Raw genomic sequence first — 22,752 nt, forward strand, 5'->3', positions numbered from 1 at the left:
CCTACAGTTCTCAAACCTACAACGCAGTTCAGAAGTCCCAGCCTAGTGTATTACAGAACCTTCTAAGTCTCTGGTTCAGTCCTTCCACTTGACTCAGAACCAAAGGTCCACGATCACTCCTGGGGACAATGTTGCAAATTGTGGGCTTCGTTGAAACTCCATGCAGGAGGCTGGTCTTCTCACCCTTTTCTGCCAGTCACTGGAATGACTCAAGTATGACCTTGGAGCCCATACAACAGGCATCATTTGTTATAATGTGTGCAACAATCTGCTATCAGTTGCACCTTGTTCCCCCAATGGCTGCTGGAATAGCCTCTTCAACATTTTAATGAGACCTCCAGGCATACACACTGAGTGCACCTACTGTCCTTTTCTCGCCCTTGCTGTCATTTCCACAAGGGGTAGCATCATTTGCTGTACATTTGAAATGCCGATGATTAATAGACCCGTACCCTTTTCCATTTGCCTCCTCTTGACACCAGACAAAACAGTTTTCCCCAAATGTCTTCCAACAGCCCAATTCACAGCCTATCATTTGACAATAGTCAGGACAATTTCCAGCTACTTATGAACGTCAACCAATTCACCACATGTTCGAGAACAGCATTCACAGCGGGGCTGCATTTTGGATAGTACAACGCATTACAAGGGAGTGAACAAATAACTGTAAATTAAGCCCCCTGGTTATCTTTTAGTCTAAGTTGCTAATTCCCTATAAGAACTGAAGCAAAAACACATTAAAAGTGATTTCTATAAAGGCAACACAAAAACCTGTGATAAAAATCCCTAGTTTCCTACAATGTTTTGACGTTAATTGTAGTTGCTTGAAAACTGGAAAGCAGTGTTAATTTATGATAAATGCAGATAGTGTACAAGGCTACTCCTCTTTAAGGAAAAACTAGATATAACACAAAATGTTAGTTAGAACACCTGCTACAGTAACTAAATCACAAACACTGATTTGCTGCAGATTGCTCGTAGATTATACAAAGGACCATGGTAGCCTCCTATAATTCGCAAATACGCACATTTATTTGTGTGGATATACAATTAAACTCAGGGGTGATGTGTTCTTTTGCAGAACTGTGAATGACAGACACTGATTTGCTACGAGATAAATTAGGGTACGCATCCAAAATGCTTGAACCGGTTACTTATGAAAATACAGTTTTGTGCAGAAGCAATGTGAAAAGTAAAATATGCAAATCTACTACTTCATACCTGCATGCATGAATCCTGTACACATGGTCTCACACAAAGGAAAATTCCTAAATCGGCTTTTATATACACATAAACATGCAATTTTTCACTTAGCTGATTCTGTGCACACGTCTACAATGGTGTGCAAAAGAAGCATACAGTAGCCTGAGTTTATCTTGGTCAAAACTGCTAAAATCTGCACCACCAACAAAGCACGTCTCCTGCCTGTTGCAGCTAACAATGAAGATGAAGCTGGAAATCAATTCTTGTCAGTAATTGTTACCCTCTGCTTCTATCTGTTAGTTAATACTTAACATACACCTCCAATATTCCACTTAATACACAGAATTCTGTTTTATTAAAATAATTTTGTGCTTTACTCAGTTGAAAGCCTTGGATAGATCACATACGACTCTGACTGGTGCCAATTTACTGTTATGAGATCGCAGAATTTGTTCAGAGAAAGAGAAAATGGCATCATCTATTAATAGACCTTGCTGGAACCCAAGCTGACATTGACTGAAAATGTTGGAGCTGTTCAAGTGATCAACAGTTCTCCTATACATCAGATTTCCTAGGACCTTAGAAAAACTTTTTAGCAAGAATGAGGGGCAGTAGTTTGTTACATTAGGTTTTTCACCCTTCTTGTAAACTGGTTTCACACAATATATGTTAATCTCAGTGGGACAGTACCTTGATGTTGGTATTCATTAAATGTATAAAACAGAACTACACTTATGTAAACTTGACAGTGCCCAAGTATTCCAATGGGAATATTATCAATCCCAAGACGACATTTTCTTTTCATATCTTTGATTCTCTTCTTGATCTCACTAGTTTTGACATGACTTACAGCATCGGACTGACTCTGCCACTGTTCGCTTTACAGAGAAGGTGTATCATTTCGTTCACTAAACCTTTGCACCAGTTTTCTCTGCAGTTGTTAAAAATGTCTGCTGAAAATATTAGCAGTGTCTTCAGTATTTTTTCTGTATTTCCACCATGACTTATTTCTATACCGGGTATGCTCTCTACTGTTTCACCACTCTCCCTTTTTATAACCTGCTGGTTTTTGCTTTGTTGTTGGAGCTGTCATTTTCAGATGTGTGTACAGACTTTTGGTGTTTTTAGTGATTCTTTTCAGAATATTACAGTATAGTCAATAGTTCTGCTTTCTCATGGAATCATCATATATCCGTTGTGATTCGCATAACTTTTTTTTTCCTACAGGAAATTCTGATCCCTCTAGTAATCCAGGATTTCTAATAAAACTTCAGACTATAACACAAACTCATCAAAGAACATACTAAATTTATCATGAAGATTCCTTTCCATATATAAAGGGATCAAGTTGTTCTGCTGAAAGGAAATGTTGAAGTTTTCTAGGGTATCATTACTGACTGGCCTGAAATTTTTAAAGTATTATTTAACCTTATCACACAAGTAGATGTAATTTACTGTAGGCAGTTGTCCATCCTGATCTGATGGTTCATTGAGGATTTTACTTACACTGATACCACTGCTGTTGCCTCTGTCAATGTGCATATGTTGTCAATAGGGTGTGCTCACTTGACATTATTGGCCAGAGACCTCATCTGGGTTCGTGTGGCCACTTAGTACAAGTTCTTTTATTTGACACCACTTCAGTGATTTACACATCAATGACAATGATGACAACACAGCACTGAGTCTCCAAGTGGATAACATCTCCAACCATCTGGGAAATGAACCTGGGCTCAATGCAAGGCTGTGCTGAACATTCAGTTATGGAGGTGAGCAGATTCATTGTTAATAAGGCTGTTACGGTTACTTGTTACTCTATCAGGAAAGTTTATTGCTGCCGTTAGGTTGTACAGTTCCATAAGCTGCTGTAGCTCCCTCCCCCCCCCTCCCCCCCCCCCCCCCACCCCACACACACACACACACACACAATTTCAGTTAAGATCTTTTCTTAAGAAGGCTTTGCCTGAAAGCTCTATGTGTAACAGGCTTTTTGTTGTGGCTGTCTGCAACTAAACATATCCTCATGGTGAGTAGCAATCTATCCTTTTCACAATATTGTTCAGATTCCAACTTCAAATTTCCAAACTGATAATGAAATCTCTCACAACAACTAAATTCTTAGTTTTGGATTGTATCTGGCTCAAACGTTGTTCTATCTGGATTAGAAAAATACACATATTCCCTGCAGGAGCCCTGTTAACTGCCAACACAACAATTGACATATCATTTGTGGTAGTTTCAGTTCAATAGACTTAAGAGTGGAGATACACAAACTAGGAATTATGATGAAGAATTTAAATATTATCTTAGTTTTAATGAAAATTGCAGTTCCACTTTTATTCTTAATAGTTCTCAATAGCTTGCTGCAAGTGCTAATTTGTGCCTGTCTGTAACTCAACATCTCTTCTGTATGGTAAGTAGGAATCTATCCTTATCATAATATAGTTGTTATTCCATTCTGAATTTTATGTGATCCTCATGTTTAGAGAGAAATTACAAAAACAATTCTGGGAAGAGATTTATTGAAGATATGATGCAGATGGAAATTTTCTCTCTTTCTTGAACATATCCCTCTGGCAATTTGTGTCTTGTTTTACCCAAAAACAAAGTAGGATAAAATTCAACAGAAGTCTGAGCTCTCCACTGTTTGATTTGACGTGGTACTCTGTATTTAAAAGAGCATAACTTATAAATTCATTGTCATTTATTTCAGCATTTAGAGGTTCCAATTTTCTTCTGACGCCACTGATGTTTTGATGGAAAACACACAGAGCTTTTGTTACTGGCATTTCTAATCTTTTTGTTGTACTTTGCTAGTTCAATGTCTCCCAATACCTGTACTGTTTTTAGCTCTTCTAATAAGTACACTGATACAAGAACAGTTTAACAGGTTATTCCTTTTTGGACTGACACTACTTGAACAGTAACCTGACCCTGATCTAAGTGGAGAATCATGCTTTGTGAGACATAACTGTTTGCCTTCTGTGAGACACTTAAAAATTTTGGTATCCCCCTTTGGATAATTTGGCACAGCAAAATTCATTATGGTGATTGGTGGTATAGCAACTGAGAATTTGTTTTTTAACCCAACAACCTCCAATGATTTAGATACAAAGCCATTATTTACTACTTTATTTGAGTAAGATGGTCAACAGCTAGCAATAAAATTACTAGAAATTTCAGTACAGTACATAGAAGAAAAGTACTGCATCACAGAATCATAAAGAAAGACATGGTCATGCTGACAATATTATGAAAAGGATAGATTACTACTCACCATATAGAGGAGGCATTGAGTTGCAGACTGGCACAACAGAAACAGTGCTATACATTTTAAGGTTTTGGCTGAAAGGCCTTCTCCTGTAGCAGAAAACACACATACATCCACACAAGCACAACTCACACACATGATCAATGTCTCTGGCCACTTTGGCTGGACTGAGCTGTAACTGCACCTGATGGGAACAGCAGTCTGGTGTGGGTGATAGAGGTAAGGAGGAGGCAAGGGAGCACGGAGGGGGGAAATCAGAGTGGAGAGGGAAGGTTGGAGTGTGCAGGCACTTGGTGGCATGGCACACAGCTGCTAGTTGTAGTCTGGTGTTTAGGAGGAGGGGGGGGGGGGGGCGGTGATGGGTTGGAGGCAACAGAGGTGTGAAAATGGTGAGGAGAGAAGAAGAAAAGGACAGTGTTGGCACATTATAAGGGTGGTCAGTGTTGGAGTGAAAACAGGCAAGGGGATATGTAAGAGGAGGACAGGGACTAACTAAGGGTAAAGGCTGAGGTCAGGGATGTTGTGGGAAAGTAGGATATATTGCAGGGTGTGTTACTACCTACACAGTTGAGCCAAGAGACTATTGAACCAATCGGTCACTGAACGTGCTGCCCAATACAATGTGCTTAAATTCAATGGCTGCCTCACAGCCTGAGCCATCTGGATCCTTCCTAGCAATGCCAAATTGCAATGCTAAATTGCATAAGTTGGAACTCTCTCCACTATATGTCTTATGTTCCCATAACTGCCCTGTCCTCAAACTTTGCTACTCCCCATCCTGTTCCCTGCTCCCATTCCAGCACAACACAACCTTCTATTCTGCCAATACATCCATTAGTCCTTTTATCCTTCTTCTCTACTTTTCCACTCCTCTCCCCTCACCACCCCTCCCCAAACCTCACAACTGCATCTAGGAGCTCTACCCTGTTCCACCATGTCCCTGCAAGGTCCCAAAAGCAGCTCTATACCTTCCCCCAACCCACCTTGCTATTATCCTTCCCCATCCCTGCCCCATGCCTTTTCCTTACATCCCACCACCAGATTAATGGTCCCATCAGGTGTAGTTATGACTCAGTCCAACCACAGTAGCCAGAGACAGTGACCATGTGTGTGAGAGTTGTGCATGTGTGAATGGTGCGTTTTTTTCTACTTCATCAGAAGGCCTTCTGGCCGAAGTTTAAAATGTATATCAGTCTTTTTGTTGAGTCTTTCCTTCTCATCCCATATGGTAAGTCTCCCCTGCCCCACAGTTCTGGGTGATTTTCCCAAAATCTAGCCCTTTTCCTAGACCTCTCCAGTCCTTTTCCTTCAATCTTCTTCCTTACCCTTCAACCCTTCTGCCTGAAGAAGGAGCCACTGGCTCTGAAAGCTTGCTAATCTTAACAGTCTTTTATGTGTGTCTGTGCTCTGCCACTGCTTGGTGAGTATATTTTTTATCCATCCAATTCAATAATTTTATCAATAATTGACAGTCCTTTTATTGTGCCATCTATGACTCAATGTTTCCTCTGTATAGTGAATAGCAATCTGTCCTTTTCATAACACTGTTCATCTTCTTCAATGCTTATTCATCAAAGATGTGAAAGAAGGATTTTTTTATTTGTTCAGGTTTGCTGTTGTTGTTTACAGATTTTTCGTATTTGCGATGAATAGTAGCCAGTTATTTACCTTTATTCTGTCTTTATAATTCACAGAATGAACCATCCAGAAAAAAGAAATGTATGATAATACTTTTCAAATTCCACGTTTTTCTCATTAGGACACTCAGCCTAAGTGCTAACATAAAGGCAAATTTGAAAGCATGTGAAAAACTGGAACTTTTAACAGTGACACGTAGTAAAACAAAACACCAAATGGAGGGAACCACAGACAGGTGCACAACTGTTGCATGTGTCCAGCATCTGAGATGGGGTACAGTGGCCATTGTTTACAATTCAGAGCTGTGCATGACATTGCACTGGTGCATGTGCATCCTTGAATCTTTGTGCAGTGGCCACATGCACCTAGCATGCATAGAAAGTTGCACAGGTGTAAAAACACCTTTGGGGGCATATGAGGATATTGCATGGGGAAATCTATTTGTGGACTAGGTCTGGAGGACAGATCCTGCCTGTGAAGGCAGTACAGAGACCTTCAGCACACTGGGCAAGGGAATTCTTGTTTCTGAAGATAAACAATCAATAGGTGGCTGGACTATATAGGAATAATATGTTTGGTGAGGAAGTGATGACAGTTGTAAAAATGCAGGTACTCAAAGGTTACTGCATTTGATATGAACAGAAGTACAGAGGGAACCATTTTTTATTGTTTAATTACTGCCCTTAATACTGTCCAATATTTCTTATTACATGAAATAAAATTTTCATATCTCTTAATTTTAACAATTTCATGTAATTTCCACCTCTATGTAAGACATTTTGATTCATTTTGCAGCCTATAGCTTTTTTGATGTTTTTTGGTGTCTTATCATATTGCTTTTTGAAAATAAACAGCTATCAAAGATGGATAAAATTTCATTTAAAAATATTAAATTCAAGGTTGACATCTGCCACATTATACACATCACTACCACCTGCTCCCCATAAGGTTTCCCTGAAATTTCATACCATCTATTCACTTTATTAAATGTTTCATGATGAAATGACATTGTGACTTGGCTTGTCATTTAGTATGGCTAATTGTGCATCATGATCTGACAATCATTTTCACCCTCTTCATAGTCTCAAATAGAATTCTACTACTTTATATTTCTCTTTGCTGTAAAGTCATACTTCATGAACAGCTTTACAACCATCTTAAAATATTTATTTTAAGATGGCTATAAAACTGTACATGAATCATGACTGCAAAAGTACTAATATACATATTTACCCTGAAGTCAGCAGCCATCAGTTCATTCTCATTTCACTAACCTCATGATAATAATATCACTGCATAATATTGACAAAAGTCACATTTGTATGTAAGGTCATTGCATCCAAATTATTCAAGTCATCCTCAATATTACATTATTCACTTTTTAACAGGTTCTTCTTTGCTCCTGAATGTTTAATGCATTGTCCCCTTCTCTGATATCCCTGAGTGTGAGTGTGTATCTATTCTCCTCACATTACATTCTAGTATTTTTGCACATACCTGCATGACTGGAGAGAGAAAGGTATGGTGCAGTCTCCCAATGAAAATCTTTGTCCATCGACAGTACAGAGACCAATACCCCAGTAATCAGGATTCATTAAGGCAAGTTCTGGAATATATGTTGCAACCTGGAAAAAAATGTAAGTAGATATGATACATACATGATGTAACCCAACAAACTGTTTGTACAAATTATATCAGGTTTCATACAAAGTAAAAATATAGATGGTAGTTTCGTTTTCTCAACCATTTTTCTGAACAGCCATCTAATTTATAATAACTGAATAAACTTTTGTGTTACATAATACTGAAACTCTGCTATGCTGGTCCCAAGCACCAAAGCCTGGCATCTCATCACGCAAGTGGTGAGGAAGGAGAAGGGGGAGGAGTAATAACCATATAAAACAAACAAGTGCTCAGTTGGCTCAGATAAGGGCTCCCTGCTAGGATTACAGTGAATACTTCAATGGTAAGAAGAATGAATCTTGTAAAGGCGGAAATAGAAGAAGAAGCAGCAACACAAGGTAAAAACTCTGTTCACCAGAGATGCAGCTGAAAACATAATCCTCAATGCTAGCTACCCTGAGCAGTATCTTTGAGACTTGTTCCTCTAACTCAACAAGCAATCAACAATGGAGATGCAGTTTGTAAAAGATTTTACTCCTCCAAACACCCAATCAGCCATTTGCCAGGAAATAAAAAGGAAGCACAATATTGTGCAAAAAGTGAGACAGAGCATTCTGAAATCTGCCTTAAATAACAAATCCATAAACTCAAACAAAGAAACGTAAATTACCTAAACACTTTTAATGTAAATTCATTGTTTAAAAACAAGAAAAGTTAACTTTAATAACAACAATGTAAGGACATGATAGATTGCTGCTTACCATAAGATAACACATTAATCTGCAGAAAGGCCTTAACCAAAAGACACTTACACATCCACTTGCAGACTTATCCTTCATCAGAAATGGTAACACACACACACACACACACACACACACACACACACATTCATTCATAGAAGCAAGCATGCCTAATGCACACATGTTCACTATCTCCAGTAGCTCAAACTGGAAAAAAGGTAATGATAACAGCACTGCAAGAAAATAGATTTACTGATGAACATCATTTTGATACAGAAGAGTTCAGGATCCCTAAGAGAAAGACAGGAAAGAGAGTTGTGAATAATGCACGTCAATTTGGAACAGATTTGACTGTAAACAAAAACATATTAAACTCAATAATAGAATTTATAACAATTGTGAAAGACTTTTCACACTGTCATTTAAAGCATCAAATAAAGCTTACACTATTTTAAATAAACGTACTCCAACAAATGAGAAAAACAGGACACAGAAAGAGGAAACAGAAAAGTTTCAACAAAATGTGTCAAACACGCTGGATCACATTCCATAAAAAAACAAAAAGAAAACAGTGTTACTAGCTGGAGACTTTAATGCACAAACTGGCAAAAAAATGAGCACAGATCAACAGGAGAAAATTTCCTGCACATAAAAGGGCAAATGCAAATGGAGAAAGACTCTTAAGCTTCTGCAGACAGCATTACATAGTACTAAAACTCATGTTCTTTATTTGTCCATGAACCATTTCTTACAAAGATATGGACAAGACATGTATTAATTAAGCTTACATATACATAGCAAAAATACAGTGATATATATATATCAGTTAACGTATCATTGCATTTATAATCTGACTGTTACACATATTTTCTAGATACAAAAGGGTATATAATAGAATTTTTACAAAAAATTTCATTAAAAGTACATTATGAAAGGTACCAATGATAATGTAGTTCATTTTTCTGTAACTCCTCAGTCTTCAGTGCCACCAAGAAAACAGAGAAAAAGTAGAGGACAGCAGCAGTGTCATTTTGACACAATATTTTATATTGTACATCTTACATACCGGAAGTGATTCTACACACATTTTTATATTTCTTGCTGTTTCCCTTTGCAATGTACACTGAGACACTATTGTTTTTTTTATTTCAAGATATTCTTTAACACTGTAAGAGTGAATATTGATCAGATGTCTTTTTGATTTTCTTTTAAAAAGAGGCATACTTTCTATCATCTTTATAGACTGCAGTAAACTGTTGTATATTATGCATCTGGAATTTACAGGGTCTTTGTTAATTTTAGCATACTTCCTTCTATGTGATAGTCATTTTTTCTTCATGTATTATGTTCATGATATTCTTCATTTAGCAGTACAGTGCAGTTAGTTTTTAAGTAGATAATTGATACTGATGCTACTGTTAAAATATTTGGCTCCCTGAATTTATTTCTACAGGATTCTCTAGATGATATTTTTGCAGTGAATCATACAGCTCTCTTGTGTAATCTTAATACTCTTTGTGTATGTACAATTGCAGCATTTTCCCAAACCAGGGTGCCATATGAGAGGTGGGGATGGACTAGTCCACAGTACATTGTTTGTAGAGTATGTGTATTTACTGACCTATACATTTTGCTCATCAGAAATATGCTTGAACCTATTTTGCTGGAAATGTTCCTTATGTGATTCTCCTATGCCATATACCTATCCATTGTTACACCAAGAAATTTATAGCTGTCTGTCTTCTTCAGCATGGGTCTCCCAAGTCTGACACTAATGTTGTCTACAGTGTGTTTCTTGTTCGCATGTTGTTTTGTTTCCATTTATAAAAAGAGTGTTTCCCCTGAAATAATATTTCACTAAATATTTCATATTTAGTGAAGCCTTCTCTTGCAGGTTATTTATTGTAGAACTGGTAACAACAAATTAAGTGTCATCTGCATACATGACCACACCATCGTATACTGTTTTGGTCATATCATTGACATACAGAATGAAAAGTAGTGGACCAAGGAAGGATCCTTCAGGAATCCCATATTTAACATTTCAAAATTTGAAAAGACATTTGTAAGATTATTTTTCACTTTTTGTTTATTTCTACACACTGCTTTCTATTTTCCAAAAATGATTTAATGATGTCAACTGCTTTCCCTCTTATACCATAACAACGAAGCTTTTCTAACAGGATGTAATGGCATACATAATCAGATGATTTAGGTAGGTCCAGGAACATACCACAGACTTTCTTCTGTTCATCAAATGCTTTAGTTACAAGCTATGCTGTTTTGGTAGATTCGCCCTTTCTGAACCCATGTTGTTCATCTTGAGAATATTGCATGTTTGTACAAAATTTAATATCCTGTCTTTTATTATGGTTTCTATTATTTTAGAAAGTACAGATGTAATAGTTATAGGTTTGTCATTGCCTTGGTCTTTTTTGCAGCTTCCTTCATATACAGGGATTACTTTACACTTTTTCAGACACATTGGAAATATTCCTTTTTCTATCAATAAGCTTATCAGCTAGGCTAACGGCTTTGCTACACACTGAAAACAGCATTTAATTAGTTTAGTGGATGTACCATATAATCCCTCAGTGGTTTTTTGTTTTTACACTATGTATTATTTTTACAATTTCTGATTCATTAGTGGGGATAAAGAATAAGCATTTTGTCTCATATGGAATGTTTATTGTGTTTATTTTGGAAGTATAATTTTGATTTATTAATTTTTCCACAACTTCAATATAATGTTTGTTTAAAGTACTATTGATATTTTGTGATCCCTGAGTTGCCTCCCATTTACCTCAAGCATTATGTTATCAGTGTTTTGCACACCTGCACCTTTCCTCTCATCATTTATGAGATACCATATGGTCTTAGTATTACTTGTTGAGATTGCGATCTTGTTTTCATAATATGTCGATTTAGTTTCTTTTATCAGTTTCATGCATGATTTCTTCTTTTCCCTATATGCATCCATATATTCTTGGGCTGGCCTTAGCCAACAATTTTCATACATACTTTTCACCTCTTCCCTTTTACCTCTACTATGATCCAGTTTTTATTACACTTCTCAGTTATTTCCCTACGTACTAATGGACATGCAACATCTATGTAATGGCCTAATGTATTGCAGAATGATTCCCATTCTTTATCTAGGTTTTCTGTGAAGTATACTTCATTAAACTCTTTGGTTTCCAATAGCCTTTTCAGCTTATCTATGTTTCTTTACTTAGTTTGTCTAAACTCTTTAAATACTTTTTTCTGGCCTTCCTACATTGCCTCTAATTTGACTAATACCCCATAGTGGTCTTCAAGGTTGTGTATATGACCTGTACTGTCTACCTGCTCTGTGGTATATTAGTGGTTACATGATTTATTAATGTTTCTGTATTTTTACAGCATCTTGTGGGGCTGTCTACTGCTACACTGAGTCCATAAGTTTTAATCAGATCTTGAAAGCTCCTTTTGTATAAGAGTTGTCTTTTAGTGTGTTAATATTTAGATCATCTGCTACAATTATGTAAGGAATTCCCTGCTAGCCTTATCTAACAGGAATTCTAACTTTTTAGAAATCCATTTATCTGACTGTTTGGTAATATGTAGAGCCCTATTGTCATACACTGTTCCCCATTATATGGTGTCTGTATTGCTGCAGCTTCAAACAGCATTTCTGTACATTTGTTTGCAGACCATGGAATGATACCCTATATTTTAACGTGTACATAGACTGCCACCCCTCCACCCTTATGATCAGATCTGCAGTTTACATTCTGCAAAAACCATTCTAGAAAACAAATTAGATGGTGTCACCAAATCCAATTTGTGATGAAAAACAATTCGACCATGTTGCTTGCTATAAGCAGACATTTTGACAAGGAGGGTGTCACTGTAAATGTTGCCAAGAGCAACAGTTCAGATTCAGATCACTGGCTATCATTAAATCCAAGGTTAGAGTAATATTTATAAAAAAGAATCAATACCAACCCAAATGGTTTGATGTGCGTAAGTTGTCTAAAGACAATAATTATAAAATGCAGTTGGAAAAAAGATATCTAAATGTTGGCAACAACTTCAAAAAGATATTATTCACACTGCAAAGGAAACGATCGCTCTTAAAAGGAAATGGAAGCATGCCTGGTGGAATCATAATTGTAATGAGTTATTTATAAAGAGACAATGACCTTGGAACATCTGGAATGCAAATAAAAATGATAAGAACAGGAAATTTTTTTATAGAAGCAAGGAAATATGCATCAAAAGATCTCAAATAGATCAGCATACAACATATAAAAGAGCAATGAACTTCAATTGAATCACATTTTAACAATGAAAGGAACTTTTATACAGCATTCAAAAATAGTTTAAAGAAGTGCACATCACGAAATTTACAATTCATAAACCCAAAAACATGGAAGACTGCATATAATAACAACAAGAATTGCAGAATACCTGTGGACTACTTTAAAGAACTGCATGGCTGTTATCAACCAAAATGAAGAATTTCATTTTGATAACTTATTCCAGATACAACCAAACTCAAAGCCACCAACAAAAGAGGAAATCATAGAAATCATAAAACAACTTAAGAGTAGCAAAGGATCAGGAGAAGACAATATAGTTGCTGAACTGCAGAAAAACTTTAGTGACAACATTTTTCTATGTCTAATGGAAATTATTAACAAAATTTGGACTTCAAACAGTGTACTGTCAGAATGAACATCAGCATTAATACGTGCACTATGTAAAAGTCCAGTATCGTTTGTACAATGACATGGATCCTAAATAAATAAATAAAAAGAGAGAAGAAAACTGATCATAACAATTATAGAGGTATCTCCATCTTTTCAGTGACATATAAGATCTTGTCCATGGCACTTTTGAAGAGAGCTTGTGCCACTTGGTTTCCTCCTCTAGCAATTTGCTTTGCACACCATTGTGGTTCTGTCATAGTTCCTATGTACTCCACAGAGTGTTAGTTGTGCCTAGATGTGTGAATTACAGTGCAGTGGCACTAGCAACATGAAAGGAGACAGTGTAGAGTAGCGTAAGCTAGGACAGGCTCTCAGTTCTTAACTGTGTGTGTTTATGGCCACAGCTTTGCATGGGGGCACTGCAGCAATGAGGCAGAGTTGTGTTGGCCAGGGTCATTGCTGCTGATAGCAAGTGTATCTGTTGGCTTTAAGCTCTGTGAAAGTGTTGAAATACATCTGTGATGTTAAGTTCTATGTTGCTTTCATCATTTCGGTTATTAGTTGGAACCATATAGATCTTCTACACATGCCTTCCATCTTGTGTTTCCCTTAGTATTCATTGTTACCTTTCCCTGATTTTTATCATTCCTTACTTGCTAATTTTTCCTGGTTCTTACCTTACCTTACCTTGCCTTTATAATTGTCCTATTTCCTCACATTACCTTTTCCTTCACTCTTCTCTTGCATTGTCAGTAGTCCTTCTTGGTTTGTTGTTCAATTTTCTACACTATAATTTTCCTTCTTCCAAGGAACCTTTTTTTCTATTTTATCTACTCATTCACTTTATCTAATATGATCTGCGTGATCCATTTAATTAACAATAGTACAGAAATAAGTCAGATATTTTGGTACACCTGTATTTGGTAGCCTATCACTGAACATTATAGTGGAGATTAAGACCAAATTAAAGAACATTTTGTTGAGAAACTCCTTCTATTCCACTGAAGGGTAGCTTCATATAAACTCTTAGATTTAATGTATTAGGATCAATTACTATTATTACTGTTTTTTCTGTCTTAAGTTTACTGATGTTATTTTTACACCAGATGTGATTTGCTTTTATTTACAAAGCATCTTCTGTGGTCATTGTTGTTTCTGATTCTTGTTTGCATATTGTGCAAATCACTGCTTTTACCTTCATTGTTAGCTGAGGCTGAACTCAAAAGAAACTTGGTTGTACATTCACTTGTGGCATTTATTTTGTTATTTTTATTTTTCATTTTTTTATTTTATGAAGTGAAAAATTGCCAAGAGTGAATGTACAACCAAGTTTCTTTTGACCTCAACCTCTGCTAACAATGAAGGAAGATGCATTGGTTTGCAGAGTATGTAAACAAGAGGCAGAAACATCAGTAACCACAAAAGATGCCTTGTAAATAAAAGTGGAACATGTCTGTTGTAAAATACTCTTTAATTAATTGCAGTAAGCTTAAGACAGAAAAACCAATAATAATTGATTATAACAGTTGCTGCAGAAGATGGCCTTACAAGCAAACATATTAATGTATTAGGTTATTGAATTATTTGAGTCAACTGGGGAAGTGTTCAAGTCTACATTGTCCCCTTCCCATGTCCCCTTCCCAATTATGGACTGACAGGAAGCTTAGTCTTGGTTACAGAATGTTTAGGTGCACTGAATCAGAGCTTAATGTCTTTGTCTCTGCATCCCAACAACCATCGACATGTACAGTGGACAGTAAGGGCAGAAGGGGATGTACAACCAGGACATCTGGAGGTACAGATTTACCACACTCACTGAATAAGAAGTAAAAAGAACAAAGAGTCATCTTAAATTTGTATGTTGTACTCAGATATTGAGGTTTTAATGTCAAATGAACAATTTCCATTTACTGGCTTTAACATAATTTGAACTGACAGAAATGATAGATATGAGCATAAGTTCAGCAGCTATCCTCAATTGGAATGAAAATGAAATAAGCATTATGTGAGTAGACAGATCAAAACAGAGACTGTAGTTAAACAGTAACTGAGTACACTGAGTGGTCAGTAGCAGATGTTAAGACAATATCAGGCAACTTCACTGCCCACCATCCCATTATATCAGAGACTGTAGCTAGAAATGTCTAAATGTGCTAAATGGTGATAACCAATGATTAAACAGAGGAGGCATACTATTTATTTGGTGCACCCTAGCTTAACATAACACATCACATGGAAAGAAGAACTCCCGGAATAGAGTAACAAATCAACAGATAGCTAGTTATCTATATGACTGTTACTATAGCAGCAACCAAAGGGCAAGTGTGGCTGCATGTTTTGTCCTGTACACAGCTGTCATATTGTTCCACTACCTCTGCTGCCACTTATCAGTCAACTGTGGATGACAATAGCTGTGATCTCTTCTCATACACTTTGTTACTCTGTCAGTGTGTGTAATTAACTATGAAATTTCTTAAGAAAATGATAAGACTATAATAACCCTACAAAGTGAACTCAGTGTTGCACAGTAATGGAGAATGTTAAAACATAGTTTGGAACTTACAGCTGCTGTTATTAGAGCCATAGTGTGCTTGCATGTACAAGCAAACTAATGACATCCCCCTTCCAGGCTCAACTGTCAATCACTTTGTTATTTTGGTGGAATGCAGCCCTGTTCCTATTATTCTCAGTTGTAATGTTGAATGTGTGTTTGTCAGCTGCCCAGCCTATCAATGGAATATTAGGAAAGCAGATTGCCACAGCTACATGACCACACTTGTAGGTTGTGTAGCGATGTACAAGGATATTGTGTAGATTCAGTCGGTAGCAAAACACCATTGTGGGTGGGGTGGGAAGAATAATGGGCATGGTGAGAGGTAGTCAAAACACTGGTGAAGAATGTAATTCAGTTGCTCCAGTCCTGGGTGGAACTGAGTCATGAGGGGAAAGCTCCTCTTTGGTTAGACAGTGGGAAAGCCACTATATATGTTTTTGTACAAGATTGTGAGGGTAAGTACAGTTTGTGAAGGCCTCAGTGAGACGGTTGGCATATCTCAAGAGGGTCCTCTTGTCACTGCAGATGCAACGGGACAGCCATGGATGGCTAGGCTGTATGGAAAGGATTTCTTGGTGTGGAATGGATGGAAGCTGTTCATGTAAATGTGAACCAGGTGCGGGGTTTGGGATTCTGGGTGGTTAGAAAGTATTCTTCTAGGTGGATTTACTATAGGTGATGCCTTCAAATGAAAAGTAACTGTGGGTGAGGATATAGTCAGTCACAGTAACTAGGAAGGAGGTTGTAGGTTTCGAATCCATTGCACCTTGGGAAAGGTAATGTTCAATAGCAGCAAGGCCATGGGCATTAGCGATGTTAGTGTAAAGTGAAGTGGCATCAATAGTGTTGCGCAGGGTACCATGTGATAAAGAAACTGTGGAGTGTCAGTGGAGGAAATGTTTGGCATCTTTTATACAGGCGGGTAGGTTGTGAGTAATAATTGAGATTCTCTCAGTGGAGGCACAGTAAGCAGTCACAATGGGGTATCCTGAGTGGTTGGGTTTATGGACTTTAGAAAGCATGTAGAAGGTTGGAGTGTGGGGGGTGGTAGGAGTGAGGAGATAGACAGACTTCAGGGGAGGTTCTGGGACTGTCCTGAGGATTTGAGGAGAGATTGCAGTTCTAGCTAGATTTCGGGAATGGGATCATTGTGGCAGGGTTTGTAGATGGATGAATCTGACAGCTGGCGGAGTCCTTCTGCCATGTAATCCTTGGGTTTGAAACAACAGTGGTGGAGCCTATGTCTATAGGTAGGATTATAAGGTTAGAATCTGGTTTTAGGTGGTAGACTGGAGTTCTTTTTGTGGAGATAACAAGTCTTGCATGATTGAATTTGGGAGTGGGGGAAAAGGTGAGGCTTTGGGAAGGACTGGTACTTCCATGGAGCTAAGGCTTTTGGAAAAAAAGTTTCATGACTGTGTTTTGGGTATGTTTAGGTTCTGGTGTAAATGTCATAGGTTGGTGAGACAAGGTTTGTCAGTTACAAAGCAAAGTGGAGGCAGTTTGGAGGTTGTTGTAAAGGATGGACAAGAAGTACTGCAAGGAGGTTTTGGGCCCAATTGGGATAGTTTTACAGGTCTATGGTGGTGATGGTTAAGGAATGACAGAATCTGAAGAGATGGAGGAAGGAGATCTGGGGCACAGCAATGGGCCCTCACATGGCACTATCCTATGCCAAACTATTCATCAACCACCTATAGGAATCCTTTCTAACCACCCAAAATCCCAAACCCCTCACCTGGTTCTGGTTCATTGATAACATCTTCATGATCTGGATTGGGGATGATGACACCATCTCCAGATTCCGCCAGAACCTCAGCACCTACTCGCCCTTTGCTTCACTTGTTCTGCCTCAACCCAACAAGCCACCCAAGCCACCTTCTCTTATCTGGGCCTTCACCTCAAAGATTGATGCATCAGTGCCACCATCTATATAAACACATTAAGCACTAGAAATACATCCCTTCAACAGCTGCCACCCTTTTCATATTAAGAAGTTCCTTCCATACACTCTAGCCACCTGTGGCCATCACATCTATAGTGATGATCAGTCCCTTTCAAAATACACAAAGGGTCTCACTAAGGCCTTCACAGACCTTAATTACCCTCCCATCCTCGTACAGAAACAGATCCCCCATGCCTTACCTCTACCGCACTCCCCATCTCTCAAAGTCCCACCATCCAGTCACAGAGGAGCCTTACCCTCATGACTCAGTACCACCCAGGACTGGAGCAACTGAATTACACTCTCAGCCAGGTTTTTGACTGTGTCATACCCACTAACCTTCCCAGCCCTCCCACAATGGTATTCCACCACCCATCAAACCTACACAATATCCTCGTTCATCCCTACACAACCTCTGTTCTCAACCCTTTGCTTGTGGCTCATATACCTGTAATAGCCCTAGATGCAAGGCCTAACTCATATGTCCTCACACCATCACCTATTATAGTCCAGTCACAAGCATCACCTATCCCATCAGAGGCAGGGCTACCTGTGAAATCAGTTATGTGATTTACAAGCTAAGCTGCAACCAATGTGCTGCATTCTAAGTGGGTATGACAACCACGAGCTGTCTGTCCACATGAAAAACTGGCCAAGAAACAAGTGGACCAACCAGTTGGTGAGCATGCTCCCCAACACAATGTTCTCCATTTTAATGGGTGCTTCACAGCCTGTGCCATCTGGATCCTTCCTATCAGTACCGGCTTTTCTGCACAACACTGGTGGGAACTCTGCCTACAGTATATCATATTTTCCCATAACCCTCCTGACATCATGCTTCCTTAATCATTGTCCAACACCAACCTACCCCCTCCCCTGTTCCCCCTCCAGCAAGACACTGTCCTCCATTCCACCAACACACCCACAATATTTTTACTTCTCTCCTTTTCCAGTACCCCTCACCCCTCCTGCCCTCCGTCTAACCTCTGACTGCACATAGCTGCTCTAACCTCTCTCCACTTTATCCTCATATACTCCCACAAACGCCACTTTACCATCCACCACCCCTACCCTCCCATTCCTCCCCCTCGCCAACCCAGCCTCCTCCTTATTCCACCGCTCAGATTGCTTCTCCCATCATGTTCTGCTGCTCGTAGTCTGGCTTCAGCAGCCGGAGACTGTGGTCACATGTGTGTGAGTTACATTTGCATGTGTGTGTGTGTGTGTGTGTGTGTGTGTGTGTGTGTGTGTGTGTGTGTGTGTTACCTGATTCTGATGTCGGGCTTTTTGACTGAAAGCTTACTTGTTTCACAGTCTTTTTGTTGTGCCCATCTGCAACTCATCATCTCTGCTATATGGTGAGTAGCAATCTATTCTTTTCAGAATATTTTTGTTTTTATTGATCTTTGTAGTGATTGTTGATGAACTGAATTAGTCTTGCAAGCAGAAGTTACATAATCCATGGCATACTTTAATTCTCATTTTGTTTCCATAGTATCTTCACTAGTCATGGATATATATGGTTGTTTGGTCCAAGCAATGCCTATTATTGCCATTAATGTCTATTTGAAGTATTGTGTTCATCCTAGTCAAAGTGAATGCCTATATGTTGGTGACATAAACTGAATTTTTTGAGAGTTTTTTAGTGGAGTATCATTTTATTACATGGTGCTTCTAATATCTAATGTTTTTTGGAATGGATTTCCTGCACTTTTTTCCATCAATACCACCAGTTTTTAGTAGTTCTGTTTATCATCTGTTCTTATTCAATGTTATGAGTAATGATGCCAGGTTTAAGTTATAATTTCCATATAAGATCATCTAGCACAATAATTTTGTCTCAATTCCATTGTTATTAGGAATTTACTATTACCTTTGTGGCATTCACATCATTTCAGTTTGAAGTCATCATCACAATTACCAGTGCTAGTCTCATTTTGAAACATGTAGTATTGGATATTATGTATTGTATTATCAGAGCTGTGCCTTTCATCAACAAGAGGGAAAATACCATTCTGCTGGAGACCAAGGCAGATGGGAATCTGGAAAAATGAGCAAGCCGACAAAATAGCTAAGGTGAGCTGCAGAGACACAGTGTGCCATTCCCATTGGCTGCCATTTCACTGTTGACACAGAAAGCCATACACTTCGGGGGAGGGGGGTGAGGGGGGAGGGGGGGGAGTAAAGATCTGGCAGTGAGGGAGAGTCAACTGTAATTGGTTAAGCCAACTATCCAGCTGTGGTACTTCGTACCTGTCACATCGTGGGATGAGGTAATGCTGACCTGCCTCAATTAAGACACTGTTCACTACCATATAGCTACACAATTTGGGGAGGGACACTCACTCCCCCTCCCTTATCAGTTTATTATACCTGTGGTAAACAAATATTACATGTTCTATTTTTGTAGAGTGCATTTTACAGTGTGATGAGAGAGCAGAAGCAAATATAAGTGGTGACCCACTCTCAATTTTAATAAATAAAAAGATGACTGTGATAAAGTTTTTAGAATTTTAAGTACTGAGTGGACTTCAGGTTAAGCTTTTAGGCTGAAGATTTTTGTGTGTTTTTGAGTGGCTGGCTCACCCTATTTATGCCAGTGATGAACCAACTGTAGGTATGTGCTGTACTATTTTAATTTTTTCAACAGCTTTTCTCCTTTTTATCATAAACTTTAGAAATGTCTAAAGATAGAATTTTCTTATCTATCATCTTCTCTCCCTCTCTCTCTCTCTCTCTCTCTCTCTCTCTCTCTCTCTCTCTCTCTCTCTCTGTGTGTGTGTGTGTGTGTGTGTGTGTGTGTGTTTAGATCATTTTCATATTTTAATTCTTGTTCAAAGTTCACTATTTTATCACGTTTATCCATATTCATCTCACAAAAGAAATTAGTACAAGCACTTAATACGTTCCAATTGTGTGTCAAACCAACACTATCATCATCTTGTAGCAACACTTTTTATTCCAGAAGTAACTGCATCAGATACTGTGCTATGCATAGGAACCAAAGACATTACTCCATGCATAAGAAAAGCAAACATTATCATTGTATTATCTCTAATTTTTATTATCTCTGTTGTTTAATGTAATGTTAATGACTCTGCTGCGATAAAGATAAAGGGAACTTATAATTGTGAATATTACATATTATAACTTGGTAGTAATAATTAGATAAGACTTGAACTTAAATATTACTTTTTCTAGTCATTGTAATTACTATAGCACATTTCTGCTATAGTATGTTGATGCAGAGTTGGAGAGACATTGGGGAGATTGGCAAATGAACCTGCAAATAAAGACAGCAGCTTTCAGTGGATGCAAGAGCATGCAACAAGAAATCTGCCACAGCTTTTTACCAAAATATTATCAGATGACAAAACACACATAAGGCAAGTTTAGTTTCAGTGTAAATTTCAATACACTATTTGAAAACCAAAGATTTTGTCTATAAAACCAAAAATCTTGTCTATAAAACCATAAAATACAATAAAATAACAATATAGTTATCATCAACTTCCTTTGGACTGTCTTCTATCAACTCATCCTTCTTTCTTGTTCTTTTTTCCTTAGTACAAATATGTAATTCTGGAAGCTGATATAGTCTCTGTATTTTACTCTGGTAAGTGAAGCTACCTCATAACACTAACTGAATTCCCCAATTGCCTTCAACAAAATTTGACATTTATAACAAAAGAGTAATTGCTACCTTGATGTTCTGCAGTTATTAATTTTTTCTTCACAGACTGATTTTCTACTTCTAGAGGCAATATGATTTTTTTTAATATGATGCTTTTCTTGATAAAAACTCTCTGCATATATCACTAATATCATTGTTACTCACATGTCATTTTATTTGTGGTTGCAGCATTCAGCAGTTATCTGGTGATAGCCTATGAGGCCAAAACTGGTTTGTGAATAAATAAATAAATAATTGTGGACCATCAAGGAAGTGTTTCCTCTTTTGTTATCAAAGCTACTTTACTGATATTTTCATAGTTTCAATATTCACTGATTACTGGCTTTTTCCCACTATTTTGTATTCTTACTTTCCATAAGAGTCAAGGGGCATGAAAGGGAAGCAGTGGTTGAGAAGGGATTGAGACAGGCTTGTAGCTTATCCCCGATGTTATTCAATCTGTATACTGAGCAAGCAGTAAAGGAAACAAAACAAAAGTTTGGAGCAGGAATTAAAATCCATGGAGAAGAAATTAAAAGTTGGTGGTTTGCCAATGACACTGTAATTCTGTCAGAGACAGCAAAGGACCTGGAAGAGCAGCTGAACACAATGAGCAGTGTCTTGAAAGGAGGATATGAGTTGAAGCAAACAAAAGCAAAATGAGGATAATGGAAAGTAGTCAAATTAAATCAGGTGATGCTGAGTGTATTAGATTAGGAAATGTGACACTTAATGTAGTACATGACTTTTGCTATTTGGGTAACAAAATAACTGATGATGGTCGAAGTAGAGAGGATAAAAAATGTAGACTTGTAGAGTGGCTATGGCAAGGTAAGCATTTCTGAAAAAGAGAAATTTTTAACATTGAGTATAGATTTAAGTGTCAGAAAGTCTTTTCTGAAAGTATTTGTATGGAGTGTAGCCATGTATGGAAGTGAAACATGGATGATAAATAGTTTAGACAAGTACAGAACAGAAGCTTTCAAAATGTGGTGCTACAGAAGAATGCTCAAGATTAGATGGGTAGATCATGTAACTAATGAAGTGGTACTGATTAGAATTCAAGAGAAGAGGAATTTGTGGCACAACTTGACTAGAAGGAGAGGTCAGTTGGCTAGAACAAATTCTGAGCCATCAAGGAATCACCAATTTAGTACTGGAGGGAAGCATGGAGGGTAAAAATCGTAGAGGGAGACCAAGAGATGAATACGCTAAGCAGATTCAGAAGGATGTAGGTTGCAGCAGTTATTCAGAGATGAAGAGGCTTGCACAGGATAGAGTAGCATGGCGAGTTGCATCAAAGCAGTCTCTGGACTGAAGACATTCCATATTTATTATTCTTTACACTACAAATATCCTCCATCCTAAATCAGTGTTTCTTTGTCCAATCTGTGATGTTTATTGGCAGAAA

At 37.9% G+C, this 22,752-nt stretch overlaps 1 protein-coding gene across 1 annotated transcript in view; it reads right to left on the minus strand.

Annotated features, from left to right (window-relative positions):
• The window catches only part of LOC126174882 (glutaminase kidney isoform, mitochondrial-like), a 187,895-nt gene that overhangs the window by 161,175 nt on the left and 3,968 nt on the right, over positions 1-22,752 (minus strand). Inside the window, exon 5 of the mRNA XM_049921699.1 lies at positions 7,610-7,737. Coding sequence (XP_049777656.1) covers positions 7,610-7,737 — 128 coding nt within the window. The remainder of the gene's footprint in view (positions 1-7,609; positions 7,738-22,752) is intronic.

Source organism: Schistocerca cancellata, chromosome 1, assembly GCF_023864275.1.
Source record: "Schistocerca cancellata isolate TAMUIC-IGC-003103 chromosome 1, iqSchCanc2.1, whole genome shotgun sequence".
NCBI lineage: Eukaryota > Metazoa > Arthropoda > Insecta > Orthoptera > Acrididae > Schistocerca > Schistocerca cancellata.